This window comes from Ursus maritimus, unplaced genomic scaffold (genome assembly GCF_017311325.1).
Source record: "Ursus maritimus isolate PB19 unplaced genomic scaffold, ASM1731132v1 scaffold_5, whole genome shotgun sequence".
In the NCBI taxonomy this organism is placed as follows: Eukaryota; Metazoa; Chordata; class Mammalia; order Carnivora; family Ursidae; genus Ursus; species Ursus maritimus.
This window is the reverse complement of record NW_024426663.1, coordinates 26,376,506-26,394,372: the sequence shown is the minus strand read 5'-3', so window position 1 is coordinate 26,394,372 and position 17,867 is coordinate 26,376,506. Positions and strand designations below refer to the sequence as shown.

General features: G+C 34.6%; 1 protein-coding gene across 11 annotated transcripts in view; it reads right to left on the bottom strand.

Moving 5' to 3' along the window:
- The window catches only part of SSBP2 (single stranded DNA binding protein 2), a 278,964-nt gene that overhangs the window by 73,096 nt on the left and 188,001 nt on the right, over positions 1-17,867 (bottom strand). For 7 of the 11 annotated variants that reach the window (XR_005832453.1, XM_008711041.2, XM_008711042.2 and 4 more), the window contains exon 5: positions 6,065-6,154. The exons of the other annotated variants lie outside the window; for them this stretch is intronic. Coding sequence is in view for 6 of the 7 variants with exons in the window: in XM_008711041.2 (XP_008709263.1) it covers positions 6,065-6,154 (90 nt within the window). In the remaining variant the exon portion in view is untranslated. The remainder of the gene's footprint in view (positions 1-6,064; positions 6,155-17,867) is intronic. 11 annotated transcript variants of the gene reach the window in all.

Below are 17,867 nucleotides of genomic sequence, written 5' to 3'. Positions count from 1 at the left end.
TAAAAAAAAAAAAGGGAATAGCAGAGCAGATAAGTATATTGAGTTATGAAGGTATCTTCAAAATATAGGACTTATTTCCAGAAATAAATTAAATACCAGTTCAAGAAATATTTAAACAGGTCTTGTGTTTTTTCCTTTTTTTTTTTTTTTTTTTTTGCTTTTTCTTTTTGGTCACAAGATCATTAGATTGTTAAATTAAATAGTTTTTTCTCATTTTTTGATTCATTTTGATTCCTTTTCTTTTAAACTATCAAGAATACTGTTTTGTTTTTGTCTTCATTGCTTTATGAATGCCATTTATACTGAGCTTTTTCTGGTCAATAACACCACCATGGAGAAAAGGGAAGACTTCTTTCTATTCTTCGTTCTTCTTATTACATGATTATTATGTCAAAGCATTAGGTCAGCTTGCTACAGTGCAGTCTTGCTAAAAATAGAACCTATGGAAAATACACCCTGAACAAGCAGACACATCTACAAACCACCACTAGATGGCGAAGCAGCTTTCCCGTTGCTAACATCATGCCTGCAAACAAAATGTGACTTACAAACCTGCTGCAACGTGTTTTCTACAGTATCAGAATATCCATCTATTCAGGCTTTAAAATATGGATGATCACCTCAGTCTGAAGCTAAATTGCTTGGTATGTTCTATCTTCAACTAATATTTATAATTTACTGACGTCAAAGCCTTAAATTTATAACCCAACATCGATGTATTATTAGTTTTCAACAATTTCAGTTAAGACTAAAGATCTAGTGAGTAGAGGACAGCAAATTTATCAAGATAAAAATCAAAACAAAACTAACACATGGTAAAAAAAAAACCCAAAAAAACAAAAAAAGAAAACCCTATAACACATGGTAAAAATGAACCAAAGGCTACACAGGGTTCAAAATTAGATATTTATAAGCATAGCCCACATTAGGTATATGCTCAAAGGTATCTACGTTAGCATTTATGAAGAGATTTTTTTAAAATAAAAGATATGGATATGTTTAGTTATAGTGACAAAAAGCAAAATAGAGTTTTCTACTTAAAAGTTTTCTTGTGGGAAAGACCAGTAAAGAAGAGAAAAATAAGGTTTTTCACCCCTGTCAAATTTTCTTGTTTGAAATAAAAAATACCCATTTCTTCAAGGCAGTATGCAAGCTATAGTACATTCACAAGAGAAGCTTGCTTGTTACTCAAATCTATAAAATTACAGAACTTCATAAGGTGACAAATAGTCTAATCCTTTTAAACACAAAGGAAAACTTTGTTTTATTTTATGTATGTTACTAAACCATTTTGATTGTTATACTTAAGTGAGAAGAAAATCTAATTGGGTCAAGGAACACTGCTACCCATTCAATAAATTGCAGGAATCAAACTTTGCCTGTCTTTTGATAAGAATGCTATGAAAACGAATAAATAGCACATTGATGCTTTTAATACATAATTCATATTTCTTAGCAAACAATGAAATTTTGCATAAGATTCCAGCACAGGGACAGGAGACTCAGGGTACAGACTCAGTTCTGATTGCCTACTATGTGTACTCAGACCAACCACAATAATGCATTTTCTTCCTCTACAACTGCCAAACTCTAGTTAGATCAGTGGCCATGTCGACTGCTTCCCCTTGACCCCAGTAGCAAGATTTCCCAATTAAAAAAAGAATTCTAACGTCATTCACCAGTTCCACGGTAGGTAGGCCACTTTGAGAATTTATAGGGTTTTGTATACAAATTACTCTTTTGATAAAAGACTCCAAGTAAATAAACATGTGTCTTACTTTAAATGGCTTTATTTTACTGAACTGATACCTCCTTTTGCATGACCTACTATTCCCATTTGATTTTACTTAATTGGTCTACTATTCAACTACAGAAGCTCTTTAATTTCAATAAAAACGTCAAAGTTTAAGTATGAACAATGTTAATATCTGTCACAAATAGACACTAATCTAAATTTTACAATATGATCACATAGTGAGTAGAACTCAGAATTACGAAGCCGGTGCTTTATGTGCTAATTACAAACTCTTCTTTCTTTAGTTTCTTTCCTTTCCTTTCCTTTCCTTTCCCTTTCTTTCTTTCTCTTTCTTTCTTTCTTTCTTTCTTTCTTTCTTTCTTTCTTTCTTTCTTTCTTTCTTTTTTATTACATTCTAATAGGCTCAATCCTTTCCTGGCCTTGTCCCATTCCAGCTGACCCCAAATAAGCTTTGTATTTTCTCACTAAGAATAGGAATTCAAACCTATTCTCATACTTTGGATAATTCTTGGAGGGTAATATCCCTTCTGGAATTGACTTAGAAGCTGGTGTTCAGAATTAAATTATGACTGTCTGCTGCTACTTCTACTCATTTAAGTCAGCTACTCTTCATTAACAACAGGCATTATGGCCAGAACTATGCTGAAGTATAGACCAGTCCCTGCAGGAAACCAATGCTGATATTTAGGAAATTCTTGAGTAGACTAATCCCATCATTATATGTACCGAAAGATTAACATCCTATTTCTTTTTTAAAAGTTTGATAGTATGAGTTGTTCAATATTTCAAAGAGGTATTTCTAGGGAGACTGGACATTAAGCTTATTGAATAGGGAAAACGAGTTTTTGGGATTAGCCAGAATGGTCTCCCTGGATAAAGAGGAATGACATGTATCAAACTCAAACATATCTAACTTTTTCTACCTTCTATCTTTCTTAACTCAGATAAAGACATTAAAACTTTCCAGAGGTCCAAAGTAGGAACCTCAGAACGATCCTTGATTCTTCCAAGTCTTCCTTTTCTAACTCTAATTTGGTTAATCAACCAAAGCCTATTAAACATTAACTATGGTTAATGTTTAACTACGGTTAAGCCTATTGGTTAATCAACCAAAGCCTATTAAACATTAACTATGAATTGTTTCTTCCTTTTCAATCCTACTGCCACTACTCTTCATAGGTCCACAAAGTCTCTTCCTTGGGCTACTTAAAATAGTCAACTGACTGATTCCCTTGCATCCATTCTCTTTAACAAGTTCTTTATCTTTCAAGTGTTAGTGTTTCTGGAGTTCAGTTGCATACCCTCTTACTCTCTCATTCTGCGCTTTCTTGCTAGATAATTAATCTACCCCTGTGGACTCAAGTGCTCTTAATATGATGGTAATCCCGTAATTTTTATCTCTAGCTTGGATCGATCATTGCCTTTAGGCTTTAAACCCATTATGTTTACTAGTCCAAAAGGTATCTCTAACTGGAGGTCCCACAGAAACCTCATCTGTCCCACCTCAAACCTACTACTCATTTTGTGGTCTCTATCTTGGAAAATAAAACCCCCATTTGCCCAGGTTGAGACAGAAAGCAGGATTTTATTCTTGAATTCTTTTACTCACACCCTCTGCATTTATCTGTCTCTTAAATCTGTTCATCTCTTTCCACACCCACCGCTACTTTCTTAATTCAGGCCATCATTAAATCCACGAGATCACTGTACCAGCCTTCTAAATAGTCTCCTACGTTCAGACCTGTCCCTCTGCAAGTCTGGCTACGTGAGAGAGATTTTTCTACAAGTACAAATATTAACATGCCTCTCTCCTGCTTGAAATCCTTCAAGAGCTTATTACTGCCCTTAGCATCAAGTTCAAACTCTTACCTGACCTACAAGCTCCTCAAGGTTCCTCTGGAGCCTCATCACCAGCCACTCTCCCCTTAGCTAAGTAAGCTCCATTGTTTTGTCTTGTTTTTTAAATATTTAGTTTCTCTCCTCTCCCCTCCGGGCCTTTAAAAATTATTTTCCCTCTTCCTGGAATATTCTTTCCCTTACTCCCTGCCTCTTTGCCTAACTCATCTTTAGATGCCAGTTTGGATTTCATGTACTATTTTGACAATATTTCCCTGACAATGACCTCCCAAGATAGGGTTTGGTGGCCTCAACTTAATACAGCTATTTTCCTTCTCTACTCTTAATTGCCTGTCTCTCTCTCCTTAACCACAATGTATGTTTTTTGAGGGCCTCTATACTTTTGCTTACATTGTTCCCACTTTCTGGAATATCATTCCCCTGCTTTTTTCCTTGGAAAACTTTTTCCAAAGCACTCCCAGCTGCAATTCAGGTAGACTTATCAGCTCTTCTTCTGGATCATCACAAAACATTACACTTGACTCTGTTACAACACATAGCTTGCTACATTACAGTTACTTATTTTTAATGATGCCTCTTGAATAGACAGTGAGCATCAGGAAGGTACATACTAACATACCTATTTTTAGATGCCTACCACAGTGCCTGGTATGTAGTAGTTCTTAAGTATGCACCCACCAGAATAATTAAAACAAAGTTAACTCCGTTTCAACTACTCTTACCAAGAATTAGGCAGAAGACAGGTAAGAGGAGAATGGGTCATTTTACAAAATGTGAAGATGAAATGTATGGGTTTATATATCTTTGCTTAACCCTAGAAGTACTCAGCTTCCTTCCTGACCCACCCCTCTTTTTAAAAGTGCCATTTAGAGAGCTTCTACTAACTCTTATATGTAAATAAGACCCTTTTGATTTACTCCCTAACTCTAATTCATCGTTGGTAAGAGGAATAGAGCACGAGAGAGAAAAAAATTAAACGAGCTAAAAATATTTTGTGAATAATGATCAATTATGAATTTTAAAAGGTAAATTCTATGGCAGAAGTCCAGAAAGCCTTGATTTGAATCCTGACCCTGTCGCTTTCTGACTTTGTGCAAACCACTTATCTATCAAGCCTTCGTTTTTCTAAATCTGTGCAATGAGAATTGTGACAATACATACTTTATACGTAGGGTTATTGTGAGAATTAAGACTTTATATATGTAAAACATTTAGAACAAAGCAGGACATACAGTAGCAGTTAATAAGTATTAGCCATTATTATTATCTTAAATCGAGATTGTTTAATTAATAATCGAGAGTTATAATATGTTGCTAGATTACAGGAAAGAGCCCTCAAGACAGAATATGAGTTCTGAAAGACTTTTGAATATTTTAAACCAGTCGGGTATTAATATAGAGTAGCAGTAAGAATAAGTATGTCCTAAAGGACTTCACATTTCAGAGTTGGTACTAGGTTCTAATTAAGACCTTTGTGTTCAATTGCTGTAACTATGGAAGATTTTATTTCTCTATTTTCATATTTATAAGTACACTGATCTACCCTGTAATGATGGTATGGACTAACAGGTGACTGTCAAGGACTTTGAAAATACAAAAACACTAAAGTGACAAATCAGTTCGTAAGTACCTAATGTAAATTCACTAACAACATAGGATTTTACATTAATTCCCATAATGCCTTCCAATTCTAGTTCTTAACTCCAAAGTTCTTGCTGATTTTCTCAAAGGATGTCAAAAAATAAACTATGTAGTAAAAATAAATAAACTTCAGAATCTGTATTAGTTTGGATTAGAACTGTCAGAATTAAATGTAAATGCAATAAAATTTAAGTGATGTAATTCTAAAATCATTATCATCATTGCTAAAATGGTCTTGTTGAGATTTAAAATACTAGCATATGTGTTTTAAAATCCGATTTTAAAATGTCATATAATAATATTAATAACAATTCCAGCTTAAAAGCCAAAAAGATGATTATCAAAATATTTTGATATAGCCTATAATTCTGATAAATGAAAAGGTTATGATTTAGCCATATTTTGAAAGTACAGCCAAATCCTGATTATCTTTGGTCTGTGCAGATCTGGATAGCTGGGGTAGTTAAAATCCATTTATCATTCCAGAACTTCACCTTTAGCCTCTTCTCCCACCCCATCTTTACCACAGTTAACTGAATGGGCCAGTTTGCATTTCCACTCCCTTTCTTCCTTACTTGAACAAGGAAATGGCAAAATAAATACACGAATAAAAATTTAACAACAAATAAAACACAGGAAGGAAGGGCTAATCTGTATACTAGATACTCCGTCTCTGAATATCAAGAGTTGGCTGCACACATTACGTTTACCTTAAGAATTAAAACAGCCTCATTCTCCTTCATGTCGTTAAATAAAATCAAGCAGGAGTTCCTATGCCTTAACATTCCTAGTCAGCGTTTCTCTGAGTACCTGAAAGAACCCTGGTGGCACAGGGCCTACTGGCATGCCATCTCCTGGGGGAATGTTTCCTAGCACTGGGCTGGGAGCTGCTGCAGCGCTCTGCAAAGAATAAAGGAGAAACAGACCTCCATCATTACAGCGAAGGCACAAAACCGAAGACTAATGATCACAGACTGTAGGAAGGGAAGCATTTCCTTCCCAGGAATAACTATCGGTAATTTCCCCCCACTCCAGAGGTTAACTAAGGTACAACAGTTAGTTTAGTATATGACTAAGTTATTTGGTTTAAACAAGTCTTTTAAAACTGTTTGAATCATAGGATTTTAATAAGATGGTATATTTGAATGATATATAAAAGGCAAATAACATGACAAAAAGATACAAGTTTAAGTAAATGCTTTATTGAAGGCACAAGCATCTGGAATGGTAATATCAAAAACAAATATGTAAATATGTAGGTAATAAGTTTGAAAACAGTGGGTACAGAAGTTGGAAAAAAGAACTGTGTTTTTAGATTATGTTTTTCTGTGTCATAAACAAGAACAATTAATTTTCTGCCTATAGGTGGTAACACATTATTCAATTTCTGATATACTACAACCGGAAGCCAAAATATAATTGATAGCAAAAACAGGGTGGTGAGGATGAAAAGTAATTAGGTGACTGAATAAAAGAAAAGAATTAGATTTAGAGATCAGATTTCATAAACAGATTATGAAAAAAAAAACAGATTGAAAGATTCTGTCTCTTTCACTTCCAAATTATTTTATGGAACCCTAGAGCTTCATGAAATAGGAGTACTAAAATTTTTGAGTTAGACTCTTTGTAATCAAATCTAGGTTTTAGATTTAATTCTTACATACAACAGTAATACATATCACTCACTATTCTACAACCATGGGTTTCATCCTTCTACCTACTCAGACATGTTATAAAAACTAGGAACAGTCACAAAGGGACCAGAAATGTGCTGAAGAAAGATCAGGATGAACACAACAGTTCCGCTATGAAAGAACTCAAAACAAACACTGGACCTAGTATATCTGTCGCACTGTCCTTGTCCATATATCAGTGTATTCATTCATACGTTAATACTCCATTACAGGATGTAAAATCAGTATATTTGTAGCCTACATTTCCTGGTATATAAATTGATAAACATACCAAAACATGTTCATTCTATAATACTAGCAGTTTTTAATAATGAGGACCAATGATTTTAGTATTTCCTGAGAAAATCTAGATTTAAATGTGGTTATCTAAAACGTTGCTTATCTATGAATGCCAAAATTCTAAACTTCTGATAAAGCATGTAAAAGGACAAATAATATTTCTTAGATATTAAGATGAAACATTAATCTGTTATTCTATTCTATTTTATTATTATTATTATTTTTAGGTAGGCTCCATGCCCAGCATGGAGCCCAAAGCAGGGCTTGAACTCACAACCCTGAGATGAAGACCTGAGAAGAGATCAAGAGTCAGATGCTTAACCAGCTGAGCCACCCAGTTGCCCATGTTATTCTATTTGAAGCAAAAACATGCAATTTAATTAGTGTACATTAATTGAATACCTACCATTTGCCAGATATTGTTCTATTTTGTTTTATGTATTGACATTTATGTTTTAAAAAAAATGAAAGGCACATTGCTTCTTTCATTTTAACTAAACTGGTGTAAAATTTTAACTTAGTGTTACAGTAAGAGGAAAATTTACCACCAAACATTTATCCTCTTTTAGTTTAAATATGATTACAGCTAGATCTAGGAAAAAAGATTTGCTCGGGGTCCTTGACAGTCAATTACTGTCATGGGAAAGTTGCTCTCAGTACTAGACATAGGATGTCACTATTGTCCTAATTAATTGCAGGATAGAAACTTTTCTAGAATTTTTTAAAGATTATTTATTTATTTATTTATTTAAGAGAGACAGAGTTAGAAAGCGAGAGAGAGAGAGAGCATAAGCGGGGAGGAGAGGGAAAAGCGCAGAGAACCCGAAACAGGGCTCGATCCTAAGACTCCGGGATCATGACCTGAGCCGAAGGTAGATGCTTAACTGACTGAGCCACCCAGGCGCCCCGAAAGAAACGTTTTTGAGACAAGTCTGTAAACCACCCTCACCTATACTTTTACAGAAATGTGTACTACAACTTTGAGCAGGTTTATAAAAGCAAAATAGAATTCAGTGAATTACTGCAACTTCTTATTTAATTCAAAGATGCTATTTCTCCCTCAACTGCAGTGCCTAGCACGTGATGTGATAAGTGCTGTGTGTTCCACACAACTGAAGAATTACTGAACTCTGTGTCTGACACTAATATGTTCTGTATGTTGGCTACCTGAATTTAAACTAAAAAAATAATAAAATTAAAAACATTTCAAAGCAAAAAACAAAACCAAAAACAAAACAAAACAAACTTCTGCCTCCCCAAAGGAGAAGAAAAAGTCTGTTTGCATCTAAATTAAAATTCAACAAAAAGCCGGGTCATCATTGGCTCCTTCACTTTTTTCTTTTTGGGAACCACATTGCTTAAAGGTATGTAGTATGCTAGCTTTTTCTTCAAAGTTCTTCATTATATATGCTTCCTATGGTTTTTTTTTTCCAGCTATTATTTAAAAGTGAAACAAAATGTATGATTCAGATGAAGATTTAAACAATTAAATCTTTAAAATGACTTCTGAATGTTCGTTTCATGACTTCAAAATTATTGAATAAATTTAATCAAAGTGTATACTGTCAAGAACTCTTTTATGCTCTGCAACATAGCAGTTAACATAATACGAAAAAAAATCCTTAAAATCCTTGCCACTCGGGAAATTAACATGCTAGTACGAGAAGAAAGATAATGATAAGTTCTATGGAGAAAAAAAGAGCAGGGAACAGGGAGTTCCCAATAAAGGGGTTAGGGATTATAACTTTAAATAGAATAGTTGGGAATGAATGAATAAATCATACAAGCTAATGGATCACGTTATGGTGACTGCTTTAAATACGCCTCTTACTCTGTTGTTCAGACTGCCTCCCTACATTTCAAAAGGCACCAAATTTGCACCCATTCCCTCACAGTGGCCCAAGAATTTTGTGGAAATTTTTCTTTCTTAACAATCGTACTTTGGGCAAACAGTATACTTGAAAACAGAAAAGAATAGAATAGAAAAAACAGAATAGAAACAGCCAACTCTTTCTTGAAAACAGAAAAGAGTTTTATAGCTAGATGATTTAGGATTTAGAGCATGATGACGTAGTTTTCTGGTGTGATAGTAATTTCTAGCCTTGGCCTAAGGACACAAAGTGAAATGAACAGAATCTTAGTAATTATCCAGTTTGTTTACCCAGTACAAAGCACTGGTTCAGAGCATTTCAGCCCAAACTTCACTCTGTGGACCACATTTTTGAGCTAAATCATACATTCATTCCTCTGGGATTTATTGACAAGGGATAATTCACCCTTTATTGTACTTTGTGGACTCAAGCTTAGGGTACGATTTGGTACACCGTGTTAATCATTAACAAATACTAGTCTGATAATAAATACTAGTCTGATAATAAATACTCCAGAAGCACACTAAATCACACTGCAAGCATTGTGTAAGAATGTATTTCTCAAATCACTTAACTTGCTCACTTAGGTACAGTAGCAATATAAATAATACATGCTTTGAAACTGTGAGCAAAATGAGAATCAAGTTTTTGGGATTGGGGTTTTATGTAGATGGAAGAAGTACAAAATTTCTTGGATTTCACTGCTACAATTAATTTATTTTTTTATTTTTTCTTAGAGAGAGAGAGAGAGCACTTGCGCATGTGTGAGCAGGGGTGGGGGAGGGGCAGAGGGAAAGGGGGAGAGAGAGCTTCTCAAGCAGTTTTCATACCCAGCGGGAAGCCAGCTGTGGGGCTTGATCTCATGACCCTGAGATCATGAACTGTCATTGCTACAATTTCTGGGACTTGTTTCAAGTTTACTTCTAACTTATGAGAAATTTATCTCTTGACTTGAGGAATGACAAAAAGTTGATGGCTCTAATTTATAAGCCATGTATTATTCTGGAGGGCTGTGACGAAATCACAAAAGAAGAGCAAGTAGTTTAGTTATATTAAGAACTACTAGAAAGCATTAGTTTCACTGGATTTGTATGAATTCCCTTTAGATTACCATGGAAAATCCTTTATTATGTAATATATGCATGATTATTTAGGGTTGACTTATTTTATCTCTCTCATAAAAAGAAAAACATGCAAATATATGGCTTTAAAATATTTCTTCTAACTACACTGAATACATAAGACTTCAGGGCAAATGTGAAAATATAAATTATCATTAAAAGTGTTTTGTCTCTCTGCTAGATTAATTTGTACGCTTTCAACATATACTTTCAGATATGTATTTTCTAATTGCTCTTAAATCATTTACTTTGTCATGGCCTTAAATTTCAAGGGTTTTTGAGAGTGACAACTTCACTTTTTCTTTTGTATTTCCCCAAGTCATTAATATAATTTTACCTACTTTTTATATATGCAATATATTAAGTTTGGTGAATTATTTGCTTTCCCAAGGACATAGTAAAAAGAACTTTAAAGAGTCACCATGAAATCTTTACATGTTGTTATATATTTATCTTTGTTTAAGTCTGTGCGGCCGTTTTCCTCTCTTGGACTTCCTATACTTATATAATTCTACCCTTTAAGAAGGCGTAAGTCAATCTGTGCCCCTTCTTTTTGTGTTGTTCATTTTTCCTTTGTATATATGTCCAGCACCATTTCCCATTTTCCCCTTTCTCTTCAATGCTATTACATAACTGCATTTAAAAAATATTTTTGATTCTCCCTCTAATTCCCTATTGCTGAATTTAAAGAACAGAGAGAGAAACTGTTATTTTATATTTTACTTTCTTAAATTAAAATCTGTAATAAAAATGAAAAGAATTCTTATTTTAGTCTTAGTTATTATCACTAGTGACCTCTGATAGAAAAAAAAAATGTATATACTTCACTGTATGGAGGTTTCAAAACAACAGGCATATAATGAAATTTTGCTTAAAAATAAAATTGGGGGGGGCGCCTGGGTGGCACAGCGGTTAAGCGTCTGCCTTTGGCTCAGGGTGTGATCCCGGCGATCTGGGATCGAGCCCCACATCAGGCTCCTCTGCTATGAGCCTGCTTCTTCCTCTCCCACTCCCCCTGCTTGTGTTCCTTCTCTCGCTGGCTGTCTCTATCTCTGTCGAATAAATAAATAAAATCTTTAAAAATAAAATAAAATAAAATAAAATTAGGATACAATTGATTACTAAGTTAGCACTTATCAAGAGTCTACACATTAAATAACTAACAGTTTTATTTACTAATGATGTTAGAGAACCAGTTGCCTCATTATACATCAGGGAAACAAGATATAACAAGATTGTACTTTGTGCAATAGAAGAAATATTTTAAGTATACGTAAAATTGTTAAGGTAATAACAGAAGAACTAAAATAGTAGCATGATTATCAGAAATAGGAAGAACTGATTAAAGGGAAGGGTGAAAAGGAAGAGACTGGGCAGGCAGGTGATTTTTATTATTAAGGTATATAAGCTATTTTTAACCCATATGCAGGAAGTTTTTTTGAGAAACATTTAAAATGGTGATAATCAATACGTTGTCTTTACAATTTTAATGCAAAGCACAATTAAATACTTGGCTGTTGGCTGAAGACATATTCTTTATCATACTAAGAAGTCTTTCTATGCCTAGTATTCTAAAAATTATTTTCAAAGGAATTAGAAATTTAAAAAGATGCTTTGCCTTTTTATAGTTGATTGATACTTTCGGTTTTTCTTTTGGGAAACATAAGTAATCATATATTGGTAGTTTTCTTAAAGCATCATTGTATTTCTGAGATACTCCATGACTGATCATCATGGGTGATCCTTTTAATAGGCTAATGAATTATAATTATTAATATTTTATTCAGGATCTTTACATCTATATTCTAAATGAGACAGGTTTAGAATGTTCCTTGCTGTATTATAGCTTTCAAACTTGAACATTCAGATTATTTTACCTTCTCAAAATGAATTGGATGGCAAACTATCTTTTATAATGCTCTGAAGAGTGTTTATCTGCTTTTCGAAAGTTAAAAAATATGCAGCAGTAAAACTGCCTGAATACAAAGGCAATTTTAGAAATAATTATGGTCATTATTCTTTTTATATTTTCTAAACTTCTATTTGCTTCAATTCTGTTCATTTACATTTTTCCCAGAACACTTCATTTGAGATTTTTAGTTTTATCCACATTCACACTACTTTCACATACTTAAAAAAAGTCCTCTGCAGCAGCTGTGAGAGAGACTGCTAGTCGACCACAAACATCTGTTTTTCCCTTCTTCTGTGGTAACAGAACTGTAGCCAAGCACACGGCAGCCCAACTACATCATATTTTTGTCTCCCTTTTTCTAAGCGAGAATTTAGGTTCTTACTAACGGAATATGAGAAGAGGTATATGCCACATCCAGGCTTTGGTCTTAAGAGTTTGGATTGTAGCCTAACTTTTTTTTTTTTAAGATTTTATTTTTGAGTAGTCTCTACACCCAACGTGGGCCTCAAATCTACAACCCCCAGATCAAGAGTTGCATGCTCTACTGACTAAGCCAGCCACGCGCCCCATTCTACTTCTTTCTAATTAGAGAATTAATTGCTGTCACGCCACTAGCCTCAGTCCCAGTCTCTGGATGACTTTGTGGAGTAGAGCCACTCACCTGCCCTGGACTGCCTTACGGAACTGCTGGCCCTAGAACAGATGATGAGGAGTCATTCTCTCTCCTAAACTGAATTAGCATTGTCATCGTTATCTTTGCCAGAAATTGTTTACTTCTTTTGTTTTTTTATTATCTCTATTCTCACGCTTTTTTTTAAGCTTTATTGTTTATTTTCAAACGTCTCATTTAAATTAGTAATTTATTATTTTTCTTTTTTTTAAAAATACAAAGAATATAAAACTATAGGGTTTGGCTCTGAATTTACCTTTGATTGAATTTGCAAGGTTTGATGTTGATGTTCATGATTTTTTCCCTAAATCATCTAATCAGTATAATTTTGATTACTGGATATAACTGGAAACCAAAATGATACTGATTAGATGATTTAACAAAAGAAAAAAATATGAGAACACCAACATCAAACCTTGTCGATGTAAGCAAAGATATACTTGAATTTACAAACGGTTGGAGGCTTTATTTTTGTTTTAATTTCTAGCTTTCCCAATTGTGTCTAGATACGATGTAGTATATAAATTCTATATTTAGGAATTTGTTGAACAATTCTTTGTGGTCTAACCAATGATCAATTTTCATAACTTCCCAAGGATATTCAATAAAATAGCTATAGTCTACATTTTTATCCATTTGCATAATATCTTCATATTGTCTCTAGTTTTTGTCCCTTTGCTCTTTCAAATATATATAATAACCTGCAATTCTTGTTTGTACATTTCTCCCTTATCTTTCATGTTTAATAATCACTGCCTCAAATCTACTTTGTCTAAAATTAACATTGAGAGTCCTTCTTTCCTTGTGTTTCTTTTACATCTCCCACCCATTTATTTTGAAACTTTATGCTATATTTGTTTCACTTGTGAGCAAGAAACGTCCTCTAATATGCATCTGAGATGTTCTTTAAAATTGGAAAAAACAAATTGTCTTTATCCTAAGTTTTAAAGGTATTAAAATTAAGACTAACAATACCATTTACCCTTTCCCGATGAGAAGCGAAGCTAGCTTACACTTCCTATTCTACATCTCCCTCTTCCATTTCCTACTTTTTACTATGAACATCTGTAGTTTAAGGCATACACTTTTTATTTTCATCATCTCTTCTTTCAGTAATAACTTTTGGCCTCTCCATTCAGTTTTGTAACCATACTTTTAGCATCAAAAGTGAAGAACTCAGGGGCGCCTGGGTGGCTCAGTCATTAAGTGTCTGCCTTTGGCTCAGGTCAGGATGCCAGGGTCCTGGGATCGAGCCCCACATAGGCTCCCTGTTTATTTATTTATTTGAGAGAGAGAGAGAGAGATAGCAAGAGAGAAAGCATGAGCAGGGGGGAGACAGAGAAGCAGACATCCTGCTGAGCATGGAGCTGGGCATGGGGCTTGATCCCAGGACCTTGGGATCATGGCCTGAGCTGAAGGCAGATGCTTAACTGACTGAGCCACCCAGACACCCTGCTACCAGTTTCTTAAAAATAACATAACATTTGCTACTCAAGAGTTTTAATTTTTACACATTTGTAGGTTGGCCAGAGGATACATAAATATCATTTTCCAAACCCTTATATATGCAAATGTCTTTGTTGACTCTCATCAAACCTAGAGATACCACTCACTGTTGGCTGGTATTTAGTGTTGCGGAAATCTGATCCTGTCCTGATTTTTGTTCCTAGGGATGTAATCTGTTCCTAGGGATGTTTTCTTGATATTTATAATTCCCAAATGCCTCAATTCTGTACCTAGGTACTGATTTCTAAATTACTTGCCTAAAATTATGTGAACCCCTTAGCGATCATTCCTGAGTTATTTTTTCAAATGCTAGAAAGTTGGTACGGGGAGGGGGAGGGAATCTTTTCAGTTAACAGGCATAAAGGAAAGATCTGACAAATTTCAAAGGGTCATTCTTCGCCAGTGTTATTAGTAACTAAGTAAATAGTTAAGACATTATTGATAACTAGGGAAAGATGCTTAGGAATCTTGCCAGGAAAGGATTTTCCTAAGTTATTGGTGGCGTGGGAAATTGGTACACTTGTAGAAAGCACTTTACATGTATATATATCATGTGCTATAAAAAATTAATAAATTTTGACTAAGTGATCCTTCTTTGCAGATACTATTCAAATATAAATTCTGAACAATGAGAAAAACAGTACACATAAAATATGTTCACTGTCATTTATTTATGGTAAGAAATACTCAGAGTAACCTAAAAATTCAGCAACAATGTAATACTTAAATAAATTATAGTTCACCTAAGTGACAAAACATGATTTGACTATTTAAAATAATGGTTGCAAATGGAATTATTTGGGAAACATAGGAATTTGTTTATGACATAATGGTTTGTGAAACATGCCAAATACAGAATTGAGCATAGACTATATATACTATAATTATGCAAATGATAATATAATCTATGAAAGACAGTGGGTAGATACATAAAGTTAGTTGTTAAAATTATATAAATGATTTTTTAATAAAATTTCCACAAACTTTCTGAAATGTCATATTATTTCTCTTTATGACATAAAGGAAAATTATTATAGTTTAAACATATACACCGTCAGTTTTGTCAATAGCTATATTGGGACCAAATGCTAACTTTATTTAAAACAAACCTAATTTCGAAAATTTAAGGTTAAATAATATGAGGACATTTCTAACGTAAACAAGAACTCTTATTTAAATAAAATAAAATATAAAACATTTTAATTTTAATACTTCAAAGTACAAATTTTTCTGCAGCAGCCCTTTGGCCGAGAGCTTATGCTAAGGATACAATAGGAAAACATGTTTGTGACCTTGCGGGCTTTAGTGTAAACGTCAGAGCACAGCGTCCGGGAACACCCAGCTCGCTCAGGGTGGAACCTGCCCTGAGAAAACGAGCTCCAGGAACGCCTGGTCCGCTAAAGGGCAGAACGCTGCCCCAACCGAAACTTGATTGCTCTTGACAATAGCCCGTGGGGTCCATAGCAACATGTTTAAGAATAGGCTTCACTTGCTGAACGTTACATCATCTAATCCCATAACCTTCTCCTTGATGTATTACTATTCACTAGGATGTACTACAGATCATCCCCTTGACTGTCTTTGATTGTTTATTGCCAATAAATACAAGAGGCTGCAGCTGTTCAGGGCGATCGCACTCTTGGCAGTGCCGTGCCTTGCGGTTGTCCCCTGCACCCACGCTCTCTTTTGCAAGCTAACCTGTCTGTGCCTCTTCCTTCTCCCGAATCACGCCGCGGCTCTGCGGGCGGTGTCGCGGCATTTTTCTGTAACCTAAAAATCACTTAACATTTGTTTTCGTTGATTATAGAAGTTCATTTTTAGCACTATATACTCTACCCCAGTCAACCCCCCCCCCCCCAGTCACCCTATTAGAGACTGGAGAACTAGGATCATTGACTATTGTGCCACTTTTTAGGCCTGTTTTTAAATCATAAAAATATTTTATATGTTGCTTTCACAAAACCTTAACTATCCAAAGAATAGTATTACAACCCCTTTGGCTTCCAAAAGAGGGACAGGCTCAGACATAGCATTAAAAACAAAATCAAGTAACAAAAATCAAACAGCAGTGAAGAAGTGGACCCTGGACTCTGACACCTAGAAACATAGAAAGTGATGAAGAGCTTGCAAAATAAATATTATAGCTGGTGTTTGCCATACAGAAGAAAAAGAGTGCTTTTGACTGGCTGGTAATTTCTACAAAATGCTAACTTTTTCATATGAAAGCCAAGAAGCATGGGAAATAAAATAGGCAACAGAAGGGAAGGAGCTATTGGTGCTAAAAAATGTTTTAGGTGCAAGAGAAATGCAGGACACTGATAAACACAAAAATGGTATCATTCCTAAAGGATATTTCCAGGAGGCAGCCTTTAGTTTAGTGGTTAATTTTCAGAGCAGCAGCCATGTCTCAGAAATCCAGTTCCTTGAATTCTATATTCAGCTTTATTAGAAAAGGTAGATTATAAGAAAAAAGAGCTGACATAAGAGATTTGTTTTGAGATAATTAAGTTCTAGGAGGTATCTTTACATCTGTGTATGCGTCCCAAACACTAGATGCCCACTACGTGCCTGGGGCTATTCTAAAATTCAGAGATTCATTGATCATATATAATTTTGAACTTGGGGTGATTATTCCTCAAAATGATAACTATGAGTTCAGAAAACTTATATAAATAGCATATAAAATATTTTGTTTAAAACAAAATGAGGATATTCATGACAAACATGTTTAGCATTCATATAAGATCAGCCCTTGAGAAGTACTAATTGTCTTCATATGAATGTCAGAGGTTGGGTAAATTATTATTAAAGCAATAAGCCTGCATTATGACCACACGGTCAAACTGCAGGCGTATCTGCGAACTCTTCCATAAAACATGCCTCCTCCCTACTCACAAACATTTTAGTCACTTAATAATGTAACCTTCAACAGTATTTCAAAATACTATAGTTTAAAGACAAACACAAGGAAAAGATGTTAGAAATATTAATGTTGTACCCTCTTTCATAAGTTTTTAACCATTAGAGATTCTAGCAGATTGCCCTACTTTTCCTTTTTGACCTTAAAGATGAAAGCCTTTGTCTCGTTTTTATACCATTGATTGAATATAATAATCTCTGGGCTTCCACTTGTCTGAGAATCTAGGTATTTTAACTATTCCTACTAGCACCTAGTAAGGGAAATTGAATTATCAGAGTTGTCCCTTGGAAAAAATAATTCCCTCTGTGGTCCACAGAATGGTCCCCCAAAGATATCCATGCTCTAATCCTTAGGGCCTGTGAATGCAGCAGCCTCTACAGGCTGAGAGCAGCCCCTGGCTGATTCCATGAACAAGAAACTGAATTCTATAAACAATCTACATAAGCTTGAAAGTAGATGCTTCCCAGAGGCTTCTGAGTAGAGCTCAGCAGGCCCACACCTTGATTTCAGCCTTGTGAGACCTGGAGTAGAGAAAGTGGCCTAGTCAACGCAGACTTCTGACCTCTAGAACTATGAGGTAATAAACTTACATTGTTTTAAGACGCTAAATTTGTGGCAGTTTGTTACATCAGCAATAGAA